Source organism: Oncorhynchus gorbuscha, linkage group LG01 (genome assembly GCF_021184085.1).
Source record: "Oncorhynchus gorbuscha isolate QuinsamMale2020 ecotype Even-year linkage group LG01, OgorEven_v1.0, whole genome shotgun sequence".
NCBI lineage: Eukaryota > Metazoa > Chordata > Actinopteri > Salmoniformes > Salmonidae > Oncorhynchus > Oncorhynchus gorbuscha.
The window spans coordinates 19,859,442-19,882,975 of NC_060173.1; the positions used below are offsets into that span (position 1 = coordinate 19,859,442).

The 23,534-nt window shown below is 43.1% G+C and overlaps 2 protein-coding genes across 4 annotated transcripts; both read left to right on the forward strand.

The window, feature by feature from the left end:
* The first annotated feature begins 282 nt into the window (after window positions 1-282).
* On the forward strand, window positions 283-11,831 carry LOC124034324 (pollen-specific leucine-rich repeat extensin-like protein 1). 2 transcript variants are annotated; one of them, XM_046347358.1, is made up of 5 exons: window positions 283-575; window positions 835-987; window positions 8,150-8,438; window positions 11,185-11,218; window positions 11,531-11,831. In XM_046347358.1, the coding sequence occupies exons 1-5, from the start codon at window positions 337-339 to the stop codon at window positions 11,815-11,817; spliced, it is 1,002 nt and encodes a 333-aa protein (XP_046203314.1). In that variant the 5' UTR covers window positions 283-336; the 3' UTR covers window positions 11,818-11,831. The 2 variants fall into 2 exon arrangements, 1 of the variants encoding a protein (XP_046203314.1); XR_006838556.1 differs by lacking the exons at window positions 283-575; window positions 835-987; window positions 11,185-11,218; window positions 11,531-11,831 and adding an exon at window positions 4,908-5,117 and having other exon boundaries at window positions 8,150-8,282.
* A 31-nt stretch (window positions 11,832-11,862) lies between these two features.
* Window positions 11,863-21,869, forward strand: LOC124034316 (cyclic nucleotide-gated cation channel beta-1-like). 2 transcript variants are annotated; one of them, XM_046347336.1, is made up of 20 exons: window positions 11,863-12,257; window positions 13,236-13,413; window positions 13,538-13,555; window positions 14,075-14,107; window positions 14,792-14,890; window positions 15,228-15,382; window positions 17,008-17,178; window positions 17,659-17,867; window positions 18,032-18,082; window positions 18,475-18,561; window positions 18,793-18,857; window positions 19,070-19,192; window positions 19,282-19,423; window positions 19,629-19,788; window positions 19,895-19,992; window positions 20,095-20,178; window positions 20,342-20,460; window positions 20,574-20,720; window positions 20,806-20,983; window positions 21,079-21,869. In XM_046347336.1, the coding sequence occupies exons 1-20, from the start codon at window positions 12,017-12,019 to the stop codon at window positions 21,298-21,300; spliced, it is 2,580 nt and encodes an 859-aa protein (XP_046203292.1). In that variant the 5' UTR covers window positions 11,863-12,016; the 3' UTR covers window positions 21,301-21,869. The 2 variants fall into 2 exon arrangements, with proteins under 2 accessions (XP_046203292.1, XP_046203302.1); XM_046347346.1 differs by lacking the exon at window positions 14,075-14,107 and having other exon boundaries at window positions 11,864-12,257.
* Window positions 21,870-23,534: the final 1,665 nt, after the last annotated feature.

A 23,534-nucleotide genomic window follows, 5' to 3' on the forward strand; every position in this document is an offset into this window, starting at 1 on the left:
AGATATCATCTGAAATATTTTGTGTTAAGAGATGATGATATTAAATTCTTACAAAACATTTTGTATATAGTATTCATTTAAGCATATTGCTTATAATTGAAAAATAAAATAAGAGCATGTCATATTTTAATTGTTGATTTCAAAGATTTTCCTCTCAAATCAAATGCTACACATCAAACACAATTGATTGTTCACATTACCATGTTGACTCTGGCTGTCCTATCAGTTGTAACAGTCCAGACACAGACAGTGACATATTGTATGACTGCTTGTCCCAAAGTTTCTAAAAGACCCAAAGCAGTGGATCTGGTTCTGGAGGAAGTAGTAGAAGCAGACATGAAGGATCTGGAGGTGCCAAAACAGATGACATTACCAACAGAGATGGCTCTGGCACAGCCGGCACAGCAAAAACAGCCATTGAAACCAGATGAGCCTGAACCGAATCTTCCAAATGTGCCAGAGTCAACAACCCCATCGCTGGAGGTTGCTGAGACCCCGACAGGCAGGTGGACACCCTTCATAGAGAGCATCAAGAGAGAGGCTGAAGGCATAGCTATGGCTACCATGGAGGAACAGTAAGCAAGGAGTCAGACAAGATCAAATATCTCAAAGTAATTTATGTAGAATATCACAGCAGTCTACACACAGTCACTATTTTACACATTGTCTGGTTATGGTGATCCAACAGAAGTTGCATATCTTCTCATTGGGTTAACCAGACTTTTTCCCCCTTCAGTCTAAAGGAGTAAGTTAAATGAGAAATAAAGTTGGCTAAATAAAGTTAGCTTAATATGACATACTAGTAATATCCCAGCAATGTGCACATCTCTGCAGGATGACCCAGGGCTGCGTGGATTTGGTGCAAATGGCGGAGGAGGTGGCCAGACACACAGCTGAGACGGCCATCAGGCAGATGCAAGATGCCCAATCAATCAAACTGTCCATTCAAAGCCAGGAAGCCATTCTGGAGGAAGACAAAGACTCAGAGTAAGTTTTCACTCAGGCTTAACATCCTCAGAGTCCCCTGCCTACTCCAGAACAAATGCATAGGCTATCTCCAACCACCTGCCCCCACACTTGTATAGCATTTTAAATGTAACATTTATTGGGGTCATGGTTTAAGAGACAACTGGCCATAAACGTGTGAAGTCAAATCAAATCAAATCGAATTTTATTTGTCACATACACATGGTTAGCAGATGTTAATGCGTGTGTAGCGAAATGCTTTTGCTTCTAGTTCCGACAATGCAGTGATAACCAACAAGTAATCTAATCCCTCCCCTCCTACACATGCCTGTACATGTGTGAGAGGGGAGGTAAGGCTGTCTCATCCCTGTCATGCCCTGAACAGGTTACACGTCAAATCAAATCAAGTGTGAAGTTCATTTGTCACGTGCGCTGAATACAACAGGTGTAAACCTTACAGTGTGCTTACTTACAGGCTCTAACCAATAGTGTGAAAAAGGTATGTGTGTGTGTGTGTGTGTGGCTAAGCAAAGAAATAAAACAACAGTAAAAAGACATTTGAAAATAAGAGTAGCAAGGCTATATACAGACACCGGTTAGTCAGGCTTCTTGAGGTAGTATGTACATGTAGATATGGTTAAAGTGACCATGCATATATAATGAACAGAGAGTAGCAGTAGCGTGAAAAGAGGGGTTGGTGGGTTGTGGGACACAATGCAAATAGTCTGGGTAGCCATTTGATTACCTGTTCAGGAGTCTTATGGCTTGGGGGTAAAAACTGTCAAGAAGCCTTTTTGTCCTAGACTTGGCACTCCGGTACCTCATGCCATGCGGTAATAGAGAGAACAGTCTATGACAATTTTTAGGGCCTTCCTCTGACACCGCTGCGTCAAGATGTCCACTATCATCCCCTGCCAAAGAAAAGGGAAGTAACTGAATTGAATGACTACTGACCCATAGCACTAAATTCCGTCATCATGAAGTGCTTTGAAATGCTATTCAAAGACATCACTTCCTCCCTTCCCTACACACTCAACCCTCCAATTCGCCTACCGCTCTCTAAGCTCACCACAAAGCTTACAGCCCTGGGACTGAACTCCTCACTATGCAACTGGGTCCTGGACTTCCTGACGGGCTGCCCCCAGGGGGTGAAGGTAGGCAACATTACCTCCTCCACACTGATCCTCAACATGGGTGCTCCACAAGGGTGCGTCCTCAGTCACCTCATGTATACCCATGACTGTGCGGCCTCACATAGTTCCAACTACATCATCAAATTCCCTGACGACACGACAGTAGCAGGCCTGATACAATGGCGCCAGAGGGGATCGCTGCCATTTTACGGGCTGCTAACCAACTGTGCTATTTAGTTTTTTTTTGCATTGTTTGTAACTTATTTTGTAAATAATATTGCTGCTACCGTCTCTTATGACCAAAAAGAGCTTCTGAATATCAGAACAGCGATTACACACCTCAAACTGGCAACAATTATTTCTTTAATGAGTCCGAAACGAAGGATATACTGCTTCTCTGAGACCATGCCCAAATCTCCGTCATTCATGTGAAGAAAAGACAGAAATACAGGGGGCAGAGATCGGGGTGCCTTGTGAGAATATGTTGGCGAGTGGGCAACCTGCCTCTACCATCCGTTCTACTGGAAAATAAATTGGATGATTTCTGCTCAAGACTATCCTACCAATGGGACATTAACTGTAATATCTTATGTTTCGATGACTCTGATAATATTCAGCTGGTTGGGTTTTCTGTACATTGGCAGAACAGTACAGCTACGTCTGGTAACATGAGGGGTGCGGCTGTGTGTCTATTTGTCAATAACAGCTGGTGCGCAAGGTATTTAGGTAATGCTTTCCTGAGGTAGAGTTCCTCATGATAAACTGTAGACCACACTATCTACCAAAGAGTTTTCATCTATAGTTTTTGTAGCCGTCCATTTAACACCACAAACCGATGCCTGCACTAACACTGCACTCAACGAGATGTATAAGGCCATAAGCAAACAAGAAAATGCTCATCCAGAAGCAGCGCTCCTAGTGGCAGAGAACTTTAATGCAGGCAAACTTAAATCAGTTTTACCTCATTTCTACCAGCATGTCACATGTGCAACCAGAGGGGAAAAAAACTCTAGGCCACCTTTACTCTACACACAGAGACGCATACAAAGCTCTCCCTCACAATCCATTTGGCAAATCTGACCATAATTATATCCTACTGATTCCTGCTTACAAGAAAAAACTTAAGCAGGAAGTACCAGTGACTTGCTCAATACGGAAGTGGCCATATGACGCAGATGCTACGGTACAGGACTGTTTTGTTAGCACAGATTGGAATATGTTCAGGTATTCATCCAATTGCATTGAGGAGTATACCACCTTAGTCACCGGTTTCATTAATAAGTGCATCGACGACATCGTCCCCACAGTGACCGTACATACATATCCCATCGAGAAGCCATGGATTACAGGTAACATCTGCACCGAGCTAAAGGCTAGAGTTGCCGGTTTCAAGGAGCGGGACACTAATCAGGACGCTTATAAGCATTCCCGCTATGCCTTCCGACGAACCGTCAAACAGGCAAAGCGTCATACAGGTTGAAGATTGAATCCTCCTCCACCGGCTCTGACGCTCGCCGGATGTGGCAGGGCTTGCAAACTATTAACGGACAACGAAGGGAAAACCAGCCGCGAGCTGCCCAGTGACACAGGCCTACCAGATGAGCTAAACGCCGGAGAGGGAGTATAAGTGACACACGCTCTCGATAGCTGATGTGAACAAGACCTTTAAACAGGTCAACATTCACAAGGATGCGGGGCCAGACGGATTACCAAGTCTGTAATACCTACATGTTTTAAGCAGACCACCTGTACTCCTGTTCACTGCGTGGCCAAGCACGACTCCAACACCATCATTAAGTTTGCTGACGACACAAAAATGGTAGGCCTGATCGCAGGTCACCCGGGACTATTTACATTGATAACCCCCCCCCACTTTGTTTTTAAACTGCTGTGACTCGCTGTTTATTTTCAATGCATAGTCCATTTCCCCCTGCCTACATGTACAAATTACCTTGACTAACCTGTACCACCTGCACATTGACTCAGTACCGGTGCCTCCTGTATATAGCCTCGGTATTGTTATTTTGTGTTATTTATTTATTCATTTTTTTACTTGAGTTTATTAGATAAATGAGCATGTGACAAATAACATTTGATTTGATTACCAAAAACAATGAGACAGCCTACAGGGATGAGGTAGGAATGCTAACGTTGTGGTGTCAGGTAAACAACCTCTCCCTCAGTCAGCAAAACAAAGGAGCTGATAGTGGACTTCAGGAGGAATCAGGCTGGGCACGCCCCCATTCTCATCAACATGGCCGATGTAGAGATGGTCAAAAACTTAAAGTTCCTTGGTGTACACATTTCCGAGGAGCTGAAATGGTTAAATCTCAAGGACACAGATGTGAAGAAGGCACTACAGTGACTCTTTAACCACAGGAGGCTGAAGAAATGTGACCTGTCCCCTTTGCCCCCTTCCCAACAGACATCCTTCTGAATAGCCACCACTACTCCTAACCCCCCACGCACCCACCTCTTCCTGCTGCTCCCCCATGGACATTTAAATGTTTCTCCCCCCTCCTCAACGTACAATTACCCTGCCTACACCCTAATGGACATTTATATGTATCATTGTCACAGTTGTAAATATGTCTATATTATCATAGTTGTTTTATTGTTTCATTCACACCTACACTTTTGGAGCTCGGAGCTTAAGTATTTCACTGTACACTGCAACTTCATCAACGAACCTGTGCATGTGACAAAATACACATCTAATCAAAACATTTGATGTAATCATAACCACGACATCGCTTCCCCTGGCAACCGCTGGTCCCCTCTCGACGGTTGCGTAGTAACTGAGCGGGTTTCCTGTTTTTCGCTTCGACGCGGGTGAAGGGTGGTTAAGGTTTGGGCTCGAGCGAATCCATTGAGAGGTAGACGATTCTCTCTCTATTTCAAAACTTTAAAACACAGCAAACCGTTCGTTGACTTGACAACAGATTCGTTCATGTCGCAAAGATGAGTCTTGGGAGGTAAACTATTACCGAATGCACTCGAAATCTCTTGAGTGTTCAAGTGAGTAGCCTCAAGCCTGCCTTGTCCATATTGCAAGCGAATTGTTTTTGACCATGCGTACTCTATCAGATGTAACACTTTGAATACACCCGCTGCTAACTGTTTACTGGCAACAAACTAAATGTCTGAAAAATATATTTTGTTTATGTTTAACTTTACACTTATTTTTTCTATTGAATTTTCTTGATTGGCTACTAAACTGGTAGCTAGGTTGATTAGATAATGCACGGTATTAGTAAGATTGGCAAGTGACATGTTGTTCTACCTATGCAGTAGTGTCAGGCGGTTAAAAAGTTAGGAGCATCACATGAAATGTAGGAGGATCTGAAAATACGATTTCATTTTTTGTTGTTGATTGATTGAGGAGTTCACCACATCAGTCACTGGCTTCATCAATAAGTGCATCGATGACGTCGTCCCCACAGTGACTGTACGTACATATCACAACTAGAATATGCATACGTATATACTGTACTCTACATCATCGACTGCACCCTTATGTAATACATGTATCACTAGCCACTTTAACTATGCCACTTTGTTTACTTTGTCTACATACTCATCTCATATGTATATACTGTACTCGATACCATCTACTGTATGCTGCTCTGTACCATCACTCATTCATATATGCTTATGTACATATTCTTTATCCCCTTACACTGTGTATAAGACAGTCGTTTTGGAATTGTTAGTTAGATTACTTGTTGGTTATCACTGCATTGTCGGAACTAGAAGCACAAGCATTTCGCTACACTCGCATTAACATCTGCTAACCATGTGTATGTGACAAATACAATTTGATTTGATTTGATGATTAGAAGTCATGGATTACAGGCAGCATCCGCACTGAACTAACGGGTAGAGCTGCCGCTTTGAAGGAGCTGAACTCTAACCCGGAAGTGTATAAGAAATCCCACTATGCCCTCTGATGAATCATCAAACAGGCAAAGCGTCAATACAGGACTAAAATTTAATCATACTACACCGCATTACACTGCACACTGTCTCTTTAAAAAGTATTGCGATGACAACATGCAAGAGATCTGTCATTCATGCCGTGTTCACATCCTAGTCAGAACTAGGAACTCGGAAATGTCTGATTTGCTAACTGGTTAAAATCAGCATGTGTATAGAGCCCCATATTGGAGGCGTCATAATATCCATAAAACCCAGCAGTCGGATGGAAATGGTTCCAATAGTTTTTCCACCATTCATTTTCGTCACAGGGGATTAAATAAGGGCTGTGTTTCGTGTAGGCTGATCCTGGTGTGACGTTTTGTTAACCATGTAAATCTCTCTTGGATAAGGTGACTTTTATCAATATATTCGGCTCCATTTACATCCAGATTCATTTTTGGGGGGTAAATACAGGCAAATATATTGAAAGTCACGTTGTCCTAGAGAGATTTACACGGTTATCACAACGTCATGCCAGGGTAACCCTACTGTACACAGTTCTTATTTGAAGTGTTTCCAAAATCCCCTATGGGGAAAATGGTGGAAAATGATTGGAACCACTTCCCTGTTTGACCGCTAGGTTATATGGGTATTATGACTCGTACTCTATAACTACAACCAGTTAGCAAGTCTGAAATGTCTGAGTTTCTTAGTTCCGACTAGGATGTGAACGCAGCATCATGCATTGCTATGAGTATTGATCTAATTTCTATGCCCCAATGTTTGGATATACTGGTAAAGTTAACAGGCTGTTAGCTAGCTAGCCAATGAGGAAACATGACTGAGTAGTTTTAGAACAACCCACAACATGGCGATCCGTTCGTCACTAGTTACCACAGTCTCAAATGACTAAACCTTGCCCATTTATTTTCTTAAAAATCTGATTTTAACCTAACTTTAACTGTAACCACACTGTTAACCTTACGCCTAACCTTAAAGCTGCAATATGTCACTTTTTGGGTGACTCGACCAAATTCACATAGAAATGTGAGTTATAGATATGTCATTCTCACTGAAAGAAAATCAAAGTTATTTCTATTGTGGCAGACCAAGGGGTTGAGTCAAAACGTTTACACAGATCAGACACGGACAGAGTAGAATTAGCTCATTTCAAAGGTGTTTATTAAAATAATAATCTAAAAGAAGTAGTCTCCCCCAAGAGACCCTCTCCGGGATACAGTCCTTGGTGTTCCGGGTCTTGCTGTGTCCTGTGGGGATTAAAATTAAACTCCCTCCTGTTACCTCTGGTACCGTCCCCAACTATACGTCAGTCCTTTCCTCCACCAGTCTCTCCCCTGTGTGTTGCCCTTCTGGCAGCTTTATGGGACTTGTATAGCTGGTGAGGAATCGGCCCTTGATTACTCAACAATCCCCAATCAGCCCCAATTAGTCCTGTCCGGAGATCCGTCGAGACCTGGCACGTCCAGCAGATGGAACCATTGCCTCGTGATGTGTACTCTTGTCTGCCATCAGGCCTCGACGAGTCTCCCCCTGGTGGCTGACCTGCTGTACGCCACATAATGCTTCCCATGCTTAAGTTCCGTTTTTGCGTCCTTCCCTTTCGGGTTTTGTATACCAGCTTCAAACAGCTGAAAGTACAATATTTTTGATTATGGACAATATATTTTAGAATGGTTTAGATGGTACAATGATGCTTTACACATACTTGCTTGTTTTGTCATATAAACTGAAATTAGGCAAACTATTACAATTTCAGCGACCAGGAAATGCCGGAGCGATTTCTGCTAAGGGCATCTTTCAATGAAGACCAAAAAGCAAATTTTTGTTTTCATGAACTTTTATGATATAGACTATTTTTATTTTGTGGCTGTGGTAATTAATGACAACCCGGCGATCCGCTATAGGAATATTAAAAAATTTCGGTAGGAAATATATAGGTCAGATCTTTTGACCTGGTTGGGCTAGAAGAAATCAGTTTTCACTGTAATAATGGGGCAACCATGACGCAATCGAATCACTGTTTTCCCCCATGCTGTGTTCATTTTTATTTGTTCATATCACTGTATGCACATTTCTTTGATGTGGCCCCTAACTGCACCTGTACTATACAGTAGGTGCCAGGTGTGTCCTGCTGAGGAGGACCCAGTGGAGGCAGCAGAGAGTACCCCTCAGACAGAGCCCAGAGAGGCTGCATCACCCGACATTGAACCAGAACCGCAGGAGGAGCCAGAGCCCCAGAGGGCCGCTCCATCCCCTCGTTCAAGCCCAGAGCCAGAGCGATTAAAGACAGTAGAGCCTGAACCTAAACCAAAGGCCCAGGATGCCAAAGTAGCACCTGAACCGGTGACCCAACAACCACAGAAAGCAGAGGACTGCAACAAACCTAACACCACTACCAAGGTAATGTCAAAGCCATGGTTTTCGTCATAACGCATATGGAAAAGAATCATGAAATTAAAATAATAACCTTGTATGGCAGAAGTAGATTATTTGTAGAAAAATCTAGTAAGAATCAGGTAAGATACAAATAATGATTTGTACATGTATCTTCTATATCAACATTGAAATGGTGTATGTTTGGCTTTGTATGACAAACACAATCAAATACATGAGTGGCCACTTTCCTACATGGACATTGTATGACATATGTGACAAAATACATGAGTATGAGTCATCTATGACTATTATAAAACAAAAACATGACAATTACCGTAAGAAAAATACAAAATTAATGCTGGGCTCCTACTGGACAGTTGATATACTGTATCTACAGCTATGCCTTTGGGCAAACTATCCAGGATTTTAACCAAGCCCAGCTTATCTTTGATATTTGTCACTGATTACTACCAATGTGCTATCGAAGAGAATGATTGTTGAGCGATCTCAACTTAATACCTAAATAGAGTCACTGCTGCTATCAAAAATATATTCTTCTTCCTTCTCCAGTCTTCCTCCTGTCCTCCCTCTCCTCCTTTTCCTGTCCTCCCCACTTCTACCTCTTCTCTTCTTTCTGCTTTCCCCCTTCCTGCTCCTCGCGGCAGACTTTGCTTCTTTGTTCAATAAGTGTGACTTTGCGTGCGTTAATGGCGTCAGACAGTTATATGCAAGTGCTTTGAAATATGTATGTCTCATGTATATGAGACCGTAGAAGGCTTAGCTTACATGTCTCTTGTATGTTTTGGGGGCGGCAGGTAACCTAGCGGTTAAGAGCATTGGGCCAGTAACTGAAAGGTCGCTGGTTCGAATCCCCAAGGTGGGAAAATATCCCCCTTCACAGTTTTTATATAGTACATGTAACATTTCTGTTATTTCTAAATGTTACCCACCCACATACAGTTGAAGTCAGAAGTTTACATACACTTAGTTTGGAATCATTAAAACTCGTTTTTCAACCACTTCACAAATTTCTTGTTAACAAACTATAGTTTTGGCAAGACGGTTAGGACATCTACTTTGTGCATGACACAAGTCATTTTTCCAACAATTGTTTACAGACAGATTATTTCACTTATAATTCACTCAATGTTGACTGCCTTTAAACAGCTTGGGAAATTCCAGAAAATTATGCAATGGAAGCTTTTGGTAGGCTAATTGACATAATTTGAGTCAATTAGAGGTGTACCTGTGGATATATTTCAAGGCCTACCTTCAAACACAGTGCCTCTTTGGTTGACATCATGGGAAAATCAAACGAAATCAAGCCAAGACCTCAGAAAAACAATTATAGACCTCCACAAGTCTGGTTCATCCTTGGGAGCAATTTCCTAGGTACCACGTTCATATGTACAAACAATAGTATGCAAGTATAAACACCATGGGACCACACAGCCGTCATACCGCTCAGGAAGGAGACGCGTTCTGTCTCCTAGAGATTAACGTACTTCGGTACGTAAAGTGCAAATCATTCCCAGAACAGCAAAGGATCTTGTGAAGATGCTGGAGGAAACTGGTACAAATGTATCTATATCCACAGTAAAAACGGGTCCTATATTGACATAACCTGAAAGGCCGATCAGCAAGGAAGAAGCCACTGCTCCAAAACCACCACAAAAAAGCCAGACGACGGTTTGCAACTGCACATGGGGACAAAGATTGTACTTTTTGGAGAAATGTCCTCTGGTCTGATGAAACAGAAATGGAACTGTTTGACCAGAATGACCATCGTTATGTTTGGAGGAAAAATGGGAAATTCTTGCAAGCTGAAGAATACCATCCCAACCGGGAAGCACGGGGGTGGCAGCATCATGTTTGGGGGTGCTTTGCGGTAGGAGGGACTGGTGCACTTCAAAATAGATGGCATCATAAGAATAGAACATTCTGTGTATATATTGAAGCAACATCTAAAGACATCAGTCAGGAAGTTAAAGCTTGGTCGCAAATGGGTTTTCCAAATGGACAATGACCCCAAGCATACTTCCAAAGTTGTGGCAAAATGGCTTAAGGACAACAAAGTCAAAGTAATGGAGTGGCCATCACAAAGCCCTGACCTCAATCCCATAGACAATTTGTGGGCAGAACTGAAAAGCGTGTGCAAGCAAGGAGGCCTACAAACCCGACTCAGTTACACCAGCTCTGTCAGGAGAAATTATTGTGGGAAGCTTGTGGAAGGCTACCCAAAACATTTGACCCAAGTTAAACAATTTAAAGGCAATGCTACCAAATACTAATTGAGTGTATGTAAACTTCTGACCCACTGGGAATGTAATGAAAGAAATAAAAGCTGAAATAAATCATTCTCTCCTATTCTGACATTTCACATTCTTAAAATAAAGTTGTGAGCCTAACTGACCTAAGACAGGGAATTTTTACTAGGATTAAATGTCAGGAATTGTGAAAAACTGATTTTATTTGGCTAAGGTGTATGTAAACTTCCAACTTCAACTGTAAGTCAGATATTACAAGAATATTCTATGAATGTTCTATTTGTATTTGCTGACAAATGCATTACTTACAAGTTCCAGGTAGAACATAGAACAATTGTGTTAGGTTCTTCTATATCTTTTCCATATGGGAAGACTCAACATTTATCTGCCTCTCTTGAGGCTTGTGCAACTGTGGTAACTACATGTCACTAAATGCTATTCCCTGCTGTTGTTCTGTTACTCATGGCTGTTCCTGTTCCTCTGCTGCTTCTATGGCTCTGCAGGAGGAGTGGAAGACTGTAGAGGAGGGCGACTGTGGTATTAAGTATTTTGTCATTATAATACAACTGTTTTTATGTTTGAAAGGATAATATTGTAATCACATTTGAATGCATATCTTCTATCTTGGTTTGTAAGTCCCATGATGGACCTGGCCAATCTTTTCTCTTCGGAGAATGCAGTGACCACAACGTGTGTGTGCCTGAATTTTGCTTGGGTGCGTGCATTCATGCATTCTCGCAGTGCTATCTGGTGACAGACAATGTGACTGAAGAAGCTCACGTCAGAGTGTTCATTTGGATGAGTGTTGTCTTGTGCTGCCTGACTGACGGTGCTGTGCTCTCCTCCCAGTCCATGCCAGCTGCGATGCAGTAAAGAGCTGTCTCATGCATATCCCACACGCGCCTGTGTGCCTCAACAGCTTCAATAACCTGCTGAAAGAGTACATCACCACTCCTAAACTTCCCCCCATGCCCCAGCTCCCCACCAACCTCTCCCAGTTCACCTCCCAGTTCACCCAGCTAATGCCCTCTCTCCCCCCAGAACTCTCTCAAGAGTTCTTCCAGTACTCTCGGCCATTCACCCAAATGTCCCAGCGTGTCTCCCAACTGCCCCAACAGATCTCTCAATTGCCCTAACAGATGTCCCAACTGCCCCACCAGCTCCAAGTTTAAATACCTCTGCAGTTACCTGGTCTACCCACTAACCTACTGCAGCAGTTATCCAGCATTCCCCAAACCCTGGCCAATCTTCCCAGCCAGATATACAACTTACCTCAGCGAGTGGGACAGTCCTACGCCAACGTGCAGAACCGCCTGAACAGCCTTAAGCCCCAGTATGCCTAAGCAGCAGCAGCAAAACCAGGACCTGGAGTTGGACCGCCTGGTCCGCCAGGTCCCTCTCCAACACCACCCTCCGACTCGCAGCCCCTCACCGTCCTCCCCCAACAGGACCCTAGAGCTGCCCAACGTGCCCTCCTACCCCCGCCTGCCACCCATTAGCCTGTCCAGGCAGCTGTCAGGGCTTTTCAACCCCACCTTCCACATTGAGGATGACCCCACGTCCGCTCTACCCTCAGGTGATTCAGCAGCAGCCCACACAGACATCCTGCTCTGTTCAGTGCTGTGCTGTGTTGCTGTCCTGTGCTGTGATACTTTGCTATGATGCTGTGCTGTGTTTTGCTGGGCTTGTGTTGCAGTCAGTTGTTCTTTGTTGTTGTTTCTGTCTGTGACATGTCTGTTTTGTATGTACTGTAGCATGTTTCTCAGAAAAACCTAGAAGCTTAGGATCTTGTGGTTTCAGGAAGCTCTTGCTTTAAATGGTCTGTTTGTTCTCTGTATGTTTGTTTGTTATATAATAGTTTCAGCTGTCTGTTTTGTGATAGGCAAGCCTTCAAGTGGCACTTGAAGCGCTGACAAAAATTGAAGAGAGAGTACATTTGTCATTTTGCAGACACTCTTATCCAGAGCAATTAGAGTTAAGTGCCTTGCTCAAGGGTACATCAACAGATTTTTCACCTAGTCAGCTTGGGGATTCGAACCAGCGGTTACTGGCCCAACGCTCTTAACCGTTTGGCTACCTGCCGCCAAGAGTATTTGACACTTATTGTCCTATTTTGTGTTGACACTTAGAGCGTCGAAGCGTCTAGTACAGTGGTATTCAAACCTTTTCAATGGGGACCCCATTTTTCCCCAAGAATTTCTCGCGACCCCACCCCATAGCAAATCTAATGTCACAGCCTTAAAATCTGTACATTTGGATTTTTACGTCAACAAATAACCTTAAATTCATTGCATTTTAATCTCTTATCAAAATGAAAGGAAACCAATAACCCATACAATAATCTGTATTTTTGTTGTCCACCCCTCTAAAAAAAATCTATATTTTTAAAGGTTTTGTCAACCCCACTGCAGTTCACTAGGAGTCAAGTCCCCAACTTTGAATACCACTGGTCTAGTATATGTGTGTAGAGTACCACAGTACATAAGCCTTATTACTAGCTGTGTTCCACTGGAGAACAGTTGAGTCACTCAATGTGTTCCTGTTGCTTCCCCAGTGAGCTCCAGGCTCAGTGTGCACCCAGCTGTCAGTGTGGAGGATGTGGATTCCGGCGGAGAGGGAGGGGGTGGCGGAGGGGAGCACCACCGCCACCACATTCCCCAAATCCTTACCCTACAGGACCCCAACTTCAAGACCCTGACCGTACCCGGAGTGTCCAAAACCAGCCGTCAGTGGTGAGCGCATACTCCCAAATGAAATTGCCTCCACATAAAGATATTGTCCAAATTTATTTCCCAACCTCTGATATCCTCTAAATTGGTGTTTTCTTTTTTCCTTCTATATTGCTTTGGTCAACAGTAAAGTTGCTGAAAAAGAGTAAGAATGGAGAACGTCTATAAAATACAGTGCATCTTAGTTTCTATTTCTATTTTATTTCTATTTCTATTTTATTTTGTTGATTGAAAGCCCCCCCCCACACCCCCAACCTCTTTAGACAGTGTTTAGTGTCCCTTTACTTGTCCGTCTACTGTCTGTCTCAATAGCGTGTTCATCTATGTTTGTAGTCTTTTGTTCTGCTCTGTTTTATTGTGTTGTGTTGCTGTGCTGTTCTATCTTGTGCTGTTTTCTATTGTTATGTGTCTGTTCTGTAGTCTGATACCGCTGCGAGTCATGTCAATATTAAGTGCAATAAATGGATAAGTAAGTACAACAAGAATATCTTGCACTATCTTCAACCTGTCATCTGGTTGTGTGTTCCGTCTGTGACTAATTGTATGAATGCTGTTAGTGATTGTTGTTGTCATTGTGATTCTCTACCTCTCCCATCTCATTCTGTTTCTCACACACACACACATACTTCCCTGCCCCTGTTGATGGAACCATGGACTGACCTAGTGAGAAGAAACCCAAGAATATCTGGACCAATATGTAAGATGTGTAATCATTGTCACATCAAGGATCCATCCAAACATCAACATTCATCCCATCATCAGAAATTCACCTGTCACGTGTGCTCCCTCTCTGGCCTTTAGGTGACCAGGCTGCTCGTCACCAGCGTTTACGCGTATAATGACACTCACCTGGACTCCATCACCTCCTTGATTTACCTGTCCTTTATATGTCGCTCCCTTTGGTTTCTTCCCCAGTCATCATTGTTGCTGTTTCATGTCCGTGTGCTGTTTGTGTTTATTGTTTTGTTCATTTATTAATTAAATGTATTAACTCCCTGAACTTGCTTCCCGACTCTCAGCGTACATCGTTACATCACCCTTACTGCATCCTCACTCCTTCACCCCTTCCTAACCTGTGTGGTTTTCTGTTAAAATGTATACTGCTTGAAAAAGCTGATGCTCAAGATTGTTCAGGGCCTCATTCAGTGTACATGAGATTTGTGTTGAATGTTCAGACAACATAATTTCACCATGTTCCACATACTGTATTCCCTATACTGCCATTCCCTTCCTGTGTAAACTGTAATGCCCCGTGGTAAGGCCAAGACTGCAGGGAGCACTCTAATAACAGAGCAGGTTCCAAATGATAGCAGCCATAGTTTTTCCATCTGTCTGTGTATCAGGCACTGCTACAGTGTTATTCCCTGCCTCCCCTCCACAGAAAGAAGTTGTACTCTCAGAGTGAGGAGGATGAAGAGGAGATCGAGATTGCAGTGAGGGCATGGCCTAGCCAGTCCAGCATCCTCAGTGGAGACGATGGGTGAATACGGATACCTCCACATCACAACTGTTAGCTAGCTACATATGTCTACTGCACAAAATGTGTTAGTCGTTGGGTATCGACAATGTGGTCAGAATAGCCTTTCTCATACTATCAGTGAATGTCTTGAGAAAGGTCATATTGACTGAAATTCAGACACAATAAAGGTGCAGAGATAAAAATGTGTGTACGGGAGACATTTTCCATTTTCACTGTGCTTTTATTCACACCAACACAAGTGTTGTTATATTCACTTCAAAATAACATTGATGTGTGGTTTCCGAGAAACTGTCTGGTGTGTGTGTGTTAATTACCTATGGATGTTTTGTGTTTGAAGGCTAAAGGAGCGCCCTGCGTCTTCCGCTAGCCAGGCCAGCTACGTGGTGAACGAGCGCCTACAGGAGCTGGTCAAGATGTTTAAGGAGAGGACAGAAAGGGCCAAAGAGAAACTCATAGACCCAGATCACTCTGATGATGACAGTCCAACTGCCTGTGGGTAACACATAACAGTTACACTCAGGTCTGGTCATGTGCTCAATGTCCAATGTACACATGCCACAAATACAGTTACAAACACACATGGCTTACAGACAATGGGCCTGATTTTGACAATGCTAGCAACAAGTGAGCAAAAAAAAGAAGAAATACTAATATTCCCAATACTTGTAGTTCAATTTTCTTAAAAACCTGACAGGCAGCAGTAATCTGCACACTGTTAGAATGCAACACAGTAGATACAATTCAGTCCCTTGTGTATCAGTTGTCTTGAATTACAAAGCAACCTCATTCGTTCCATGACTAAGAAAGACACCTGTAGTGAAGGGTTACAGTTAGGTGCAAGAACTTGACGTACCCAGTTGCGGACCACTTTTTGGAAGCTAACCACTCTATATTTTGTCCCTTCGCTATTTCGGCATCTAATACGTCACCCTTCCTAGAAGAGGGGGTGACCTTGACAATTTATTGTTAAAACGAGAGGCTGCCTGGATCTTTAATTTAAACAGCCAGCCATGATTACAGACACCTGTGTGTGTTCCTTTCAAACTATACTGAACAAAAATATAAACACAACATACAACAATTTGAATGAGTTACAGTTCACATAAGGAAATAAGTCAAATAAAATCTTTAGGCCCTAATCTATGGTTTTCACATGACTGAGAAGGGGTGCAGCCATGGGTGGGCCCGGGAGGGCATAGGCCCACCCACTGGGGAGCCAGGCCCAGCCAATCAGAATGAGTTATTCTCCACAAAAGGGCTTTATTACAGACAGAAATACTCATCAGTTTCATCAGCTATCCGTGTGGCTGGTCACAGACAATCCTGTAGGTGAAGAAGCCGGAAGTGAAGGTCCTGGGCTGGCGTGGCTGCGCGTGATCTGCGGTTGTGAGACTGGTTGGACGTACTGTCAAACTCTCTAAAACGACATTGGAGGCGGCTTATGGTAGATAAATTAACATTAAATTATCTGGCAACAATTCTAGTGGACATTCCTGCAGTCAGCATGCCAATTGCACGTTCCCTTAACTTGAGACATCTGTGGCATTGTGTTGTGACAAAACTGCCTTTTATTGTCCCCACCACAAGGTGTACCTGTGTAATGATCATGCTGTTTAATCAGCTTCTTGATATGCCACACCTGTCAGGTGGATGGATTATCATGGCAAAGGAGAAATGCTCACTAACAGGGATGTAAACAAAGTTGTGCCCAAAATTTGAGAAAATAAGCTTTTTGTGCGTATGGAATATATTTTATTTCAGCTCATGAAACATGGGACCAACACTTTACATGTTGCGTTTATATTTTTGTTCAGTATATATAAACTAGTGACCCGCAGTGTTTGTCATTGTACACTGAAAACAGCTTTGCTGTCAAAGTTTTGGTTATAAAATTATTGCATCTGAGCTCCTAGAGTGAGAGGCTCTCCTTTTTCTTTTTCAAGTGAAGGGTTACAGTACCTTTTATTGCCAAGTGCAAACGCACAGCCAAACATATCAAAACTCTGACCGTCCGCTCACATACAGATGAGCTGCATCAGCACAGCTGTGGCCAACGACCTCTTTAACCCGACCTTTCACCTCTGACCCGTGACTCTCTTCTGCTCTTTCACCTGCAGCCCCTGCGAGAGCTCCAACACCACCTCCTGCTCCTCCAGAGGAGCCGAAGGAGGAGGAGGAGATAAAGGAGCAGCAACCCAAGCCTACATTATGCTGCAAGGTGATGCCTCCTCGCTGGATCAGAGCTCTGCTGCACTACCGCTTCCCCGCTAGCATCGACCCCTTCACCAGTGAGCTCCCCCTCCGCCTAGCATTCACTATCTCCTCCTCCTTTAACCCTCCTCTCTTCCTCCTGCTTTCCTCCTCCGATTCTTGTATTAATCCCTCCTCCTTCTCTATTACTTTTTCTACTCTAATTTTGTCATCTCCTGATGGTTGTCACTAGTTACCACACCCACAGTCAATATTGGCTACATTGTAAAAATTCCTGAAAACAGACATTTGCTTTTTGGTCTTAATTTAAGGTTAAGAATAGACAAGGTTAGCAGTGTGGTTAAGGTTAGTTTTTTTTTAAATCAAATTTTAAGAAGAGAAATTGTAGAAATAGGCAGGGTTTAGCCATAATTATGACTTTGTGGCTGTGGTAACTAGTCACAACCTCCTGCTTTGATCTGAACGTTAGTTTGGCTACGTTCGTGACCTAATTGGTTGATCTTTGTCATACCTGCTGTTTCTTTTGCTTTATGGGGATGATGCATCTCTCCCTCTAGATCTGGTCTATGTGCTGTGGCTGTTTTTCGTCACCTTGGCGTGGAACTGGAACATGTGGCTTATCCCGGTGCGCTGGGCCTTCCCCTACCAGACCCCCAGTAACATCTACCTGTGGCTACTCACTGACTATCTGTGTGACTTCATCTACATCCTGGACATCCTGGTCTTCCAGCCCCGCCTGCAGTTTGTCCGCAGTGGAGACATAGTGGTGAGATTGAGACTACAATTGTGAAATGTCCCTATTTTGGCATTCTAATGAGACCATGTTGCCAGACGAGGGGTTACATCTCAAATTGATTTTCCAGATACACACACAGAAATACACGTGTCAAAATCATTGATGTATGTGTTTTTTGTTTGTTCTCATTGCAGTTTGACAAAAAGGACATGAGAGTGAATTACATGAAAACCTTCCGGTTCAAGGTAAGGTTTCACTTGAAAATGATTTTGCAGTGTTCACTACAGAATGACTACTCCGTGTCCTTCTAGTTAGAATGTATGCCCTGAGATTGGAAGGTTGTGGAGTTCAATCCCTGGCTGAGTCATACCAAAGACTGTAAAAATGGGACCTGGTGAGTCTCTGCTTGGCACTCAGCATTAAGGAGATAGTTTTGGGGTAAGGCCCTGTGATAGACTAGCGTCCTGCCCAGGATGTGTACTTGTACATTAAGCTGCCTCACGCTACAGAAACAGGGCCTACCTTTCCGGCTTGTGCAAGGCTATATACTTACTATTGAATAGCTTTGGGAAAGATCATGTGATGATGTCAGTTTATTTACAGACCATGTTTCTGACTGTGTTTCTCTGGGTTACAGATGGATGTCATCAGTCTTGTTCCACTGGAGTTGTTCTATTTTAAAACTGGGATCAACCCACTCCTCCGCTTCCCACGACTACTAAAGGTAAAGCTTACCTGCCACTTGTGTGGTCTACCTGGGTTGACTGTGATATAGAGCTGAGATGAACCAAAAATGATCAGCACTGATCACTTATCGCAGGCATTTTGCCGATATCGTTCATTACAATAAGTAGCTACGGGTGATTTGTTAATCGGACAATTGATGGCTACTGTGAAACATACCATCATGTTATTCAGACAGCAATTAAAATGTCATCTTTCCTCCATTCTCCAGATAATGTCTTTCTTTGAGTTCAACGACCGTCTTGAGGGCATCCTTACCAAAGCCTACGTTTACAGGTGAGCGCAATCAACTTGTTAAATTTTTAGCACAGTATTTTATCTGCATCATCATGCTCAGGTCACAATGAATAGAATTATATGGGCAGGGGGACCTGATCCTAGATAAGCACTCCTATTCTGAGACTCAGGCCCTGGTCTTTCTTAGGGACATGAGGAGCAGCTCAGTATATAAAAGCCACTCTCTCTCTCCTTCTGTCTGGTTTGATCAGAGTGATCCGGACCACCACCTACCTGCTGTACTGCCTGCACTGTAATGCCTGTCTGTACTACTGGGGCTCTGCGTATGAAGGTCTGGGCTCCACGCAGTGGGTCTATGACGGACAGGGCAACAGGTGTGAGGATTCACCTTCAATGAACTTGTATTCATCATAACCATACCTTCACACTATCATTGAACTGTCCCTGCAATCATTTTTTTCAGTTACATCCGCTGCTACTACTTTGCTGTGAAGACCCTAATCACCATTGGTGGACTGCCGGACCCCACAACACTCTTTGAAATCATCTTTCAGCTCATAAACTACTTTGTTGGAGTGTTTGCCTTTTCCATCATGATTGGACAGGTTGGTTACCATATTACCAATATCTGTGTATAATGTAAAATATGATCATGTGTTTAAGGATGAAATATCTAGATTTGTTGATTGATAAGACTACTGCTTGTTATCTAGCCCTGAATCATTATCTGAACATCTGTTCTATTATAAGCTAATTATTGTGTTGGCTGTTGTGTTGGCTGTCTGATTGGCCAATGACCGTTTCTTTCAGATGAGAGATGTGGTTGGTGCAGCCACAGCAGGACAGACGTACTACAGAGCATGCATGGACAACACTGTCAAATACATGGCCTCCTACCGTATCCCTAAAGACGTGCAGAACCGGGTTAAAACCTGGTACAACTACACCTGGCAGTCCCAGGGCATGCTGGGTAGGCACATGTCACTTTGTGCTGTGTTGTGTTGTTTTGTTGCATTGTGCTGCATTGCCTTGTGTTGCGTTTTGTTTACTCTCTATTTGTGTCTGTCTCTATACAGATGAACAGGAGCTTCTGGTTCAGCTCCCAGACAAGATGAGGCTGGACATCGCTGTGGATGTCAACTATGACATTGTCAGTAAAGTGTCTCTCTTCCAGGTGCGTAAGTCTTAGGGCCTCTCCAGGCTGTCTCAGAACACAGAAGATTTGACGAGCTCTATCTCTCTGTAGTTCTCACTCAGCCCTACTTCTCCCTCTCAGGGTTGCGATAGACAGATGATCTTTGACATGCTGAAGAGACTGAGGTCTGTTGTGTACCTCCCAGGGGACTATGTCTGCAAAAAGGTAAAGGTTAAAGCCGCCTATCTAGCTTGTTTGTGTCCGCGTGCATGCGCGAGTGTGCTTCTCTGAATGTATTTAATGTGTAGTTTGTATGCACTCTGCGTCTTCTTTGTGTAAGGTAAACTGTTAAGAGCAGGAGATGTCTGACTGTCGCTCTGTGTTTCAGGGTGAAGTTGGGCGGGAAATGTACATCATCAAAGCCGGCGAGGTGCAGGTGGTGGGCGGGCCAGACGGGAAGACTGTGTTTGTCACACTGAGGGCGGGGTCAGTGTTTGGGGAAATCAGGTGAGCATGATGTCAGGTCTGACGTATGCTCTTTGTTTCACTGAAGCAAGCACACACATTTTCTTCAGGAAATGTACTTTTTCTAGTTGGATTTCTTCTCTTTGGGTTGAAAGCTTGCTGGCAGTTGGTGGAGGGAACAGGAGAACAGCAAACGTGGTGGCTCATGGCTTCGCCAACCTGTTCATCCTGGACAAGAAGGACCTCAATGAGATTCTAGTGCATTACCCCGAGTCCCAGAAGCTACTCCGCAAGAAGGCCAGGTTAGACAGGGGAATAAAGACTACTATTCCGTTCACCATTTTTCATGTATAAGAATTTGTGATTGTTTGTTGTTTCCGGAATCAGGAAGATGCTCATGAAAGATAAGAAGCCTCCGAAGGAGCCGGCCCAGGTGATCCCTCCTCGAACGGTCACGCCCAAGCTATTCAAAGCTGCTCTGGATGTGGCGCATCAGAAAACAGGCCTCAAAGGGACCCTCGCCAAGATTAAGGAGAAGATCAACAAATCCAGCGTTTCTCTACAGGTATGGCATTTGCTGTAAAAAAAAATAAAACACCCACATTATCTACACACACACTTGTATGCTCTGAATGAGCTAACCTCCCAGTTTCCCCACAGCCCTCCATGTCCTCCCTGCCTCCCTTGTCCCCAGTCTCTCCAGTCTCCAGTCTGGACCCAGAGCGCAAGGCTGACGCCACGTCACCAACCTTAGACAGCTCCACGCTGCTCTGCCCCGTCTCCCATTGTCACGGAGATGAGACACTCTCCAAGGAGCAGGGCCAAGTGGAGGGAGAAGTTGCAGGAGAGAGTGGGAAGAAGAAAGAAAAGAGAAAGGCATGAGTTGTCTCCAAAAGCTTTAAAAGCTGTCTTCATGTGGAGAAAGGGATGCACTTTTTTGTCCCTCTGTACTTTACTGCAGAGAGGGAGACCAGAGAGAGAAGAGCCATGGTTCCTAAAGATCATCCAATTATGTCTCAGGAGTCACAGACTCAGTTTCTGTTCCTTTATACCCATAGACTCTTCTTTTAGCTAACCCTTTGATACTCAGTACACTGAGATTACCAAATTTGGAACACCTATCTAATATTGAGTTCAACCGCTCCCTTTCACCCTCAGAACAGACTCAATTTCTCATGGCATGGACTCTACAAGGTGTCGAAAGCATTCCACAGGGATACTGGCCACTGTTGACTCCAATGCTTCCCACAGTTGTGTCAAGTTGGCTGGATGTCTTTTGGGTGGTGGACGATTCTTGATACACACGGCAAACTGTTGTGTGAAACCCAGTGTTGCAGTTCTTGACACAAACCGGTGCGCCCAGCACCTACTACCATATCCCGTTCAAAGGCACTTAAATATGTTGTCTTGCCGATTCACAATCTGAAAGGCACACATACACAATCCATTTCTCAATTGTCTCAAGGCTTAAAAATCCTTTAACCTGTTGCCTCCTCTTCATCTACACTGATTGAAGTGGATTTAGTAAGGGATCATAGCTTTCACCTGGTCGGTTTATGTAATGCAAAGAGCAGGTGTTCTTAATGTTGTTGTGTATACTCAGTGTATAGGGCCTAGGCGACCTAATTCCACAGGGATGGAGAAACGGGTGCTAAACTGATGTCTTTGATATTGCAGTATATGTTTGTGTTTACAATCCCAGAGGTAAATGTACCAATCAGCAATAATTGACACAGACATCATCTCATCAGGGGTATGACAAGGTGGTCACCCAGGGTACAGCTGTGTGTGTGGGGGAGGTCCTCTCCAAGTCTTCTGTTCTGTCTGTTTTCGGAAAAACAAATGCCTTCTAAACCCTAGTTTTTGTTCATTTTATTCCTTTTTTTAAATGTATTCATTCAGTGAGCGGGGGGTGTGAATGGGAAATACTATAAAAATGTTGGAATCTGAGGAAATATTTTGAAATGTTTACGTTTTGTAAAGATGACCAGTTATTTATAGTTTTGTTCAATGGAATGTTATTATTGCCTTATTTATCATGGCCCTTGATAGTGTTTCTGGGGTGAATGGGTCAATGATGTATATATTTTTCATCTGAAAATGTTGAAATGAGTGTACAATTGTTATAACGGTCAGCTTGTCAATGTACATATTGTTTTGTATGCAGAAAGGTAGAAGTGCAGCTAATAATTTAATCAAGACTGGTAAACTGTCAATCATGAGTTCACCATGCCAGACAATCAAAGATTTACTTTTAGTCGGCAGCTATACCTTACAAAATCATTTTGAATTTAGCTGAACAAATGAGTTACAGCTTTTGACACTGATTGGTATGTTTAAAATAACACATATGTTTAAAATGACTGTTTATTTAAAAAAAATACTAACTTGACAGATCAGAAGACGACTCATGTCCACAATTTATACATGAACAGTACATGTTTTTAAGTTAGAGGTTTTCTTATCTGTTGGATATACTTTTTAATCATACTGTTAACCAAATGCTGTTTTCAAAATTTTGTAAATAGGAAAATACTTAAACCCCTAAATGTAGTTTTTCAGGAAGCAATGCAAAGTGTAACATAATTGTATAGATCCTAAATTCACCAATGGAATACATAGGGTCTATAAACCAGCTACCGAAAACTGCCAGACAATGTGTAGCTTGTATGTGAATATTGTTATGTTGGTTGTTGATTACCTTCTTTGTGTATATAGTGTAGGTGACAAAAGCTGTCATGCAACAGATGCTGAGAAAAAAACTTTTGTGATACACCTGCTTTTAATAGATGGGTTAGCTAACGATGTTCACGCTTCAATGGGGCAGAAGTCCATGAGTTGTTGTGATTCTGGATCGCCATGTAGCCACCAACAATGACAAGAAACTGCCATGTGGGGTATCGCGAGTGACCTGTTTCATCTTGTTCTTGATACCTTGTTTTGGCTGATTTCATGTCAATGCTAATATGGCTCAAATTCACTACCTAGCTAACCAACAACAGTTATCAAATGCTCATTGTGCAAATATATTTATGTTTTCAATAAACATTGGAGACAATATAGTTTACATTGTCAATAATTTAAGCCAACCGCGTCTGTTTTGCCTCATAGTTGTG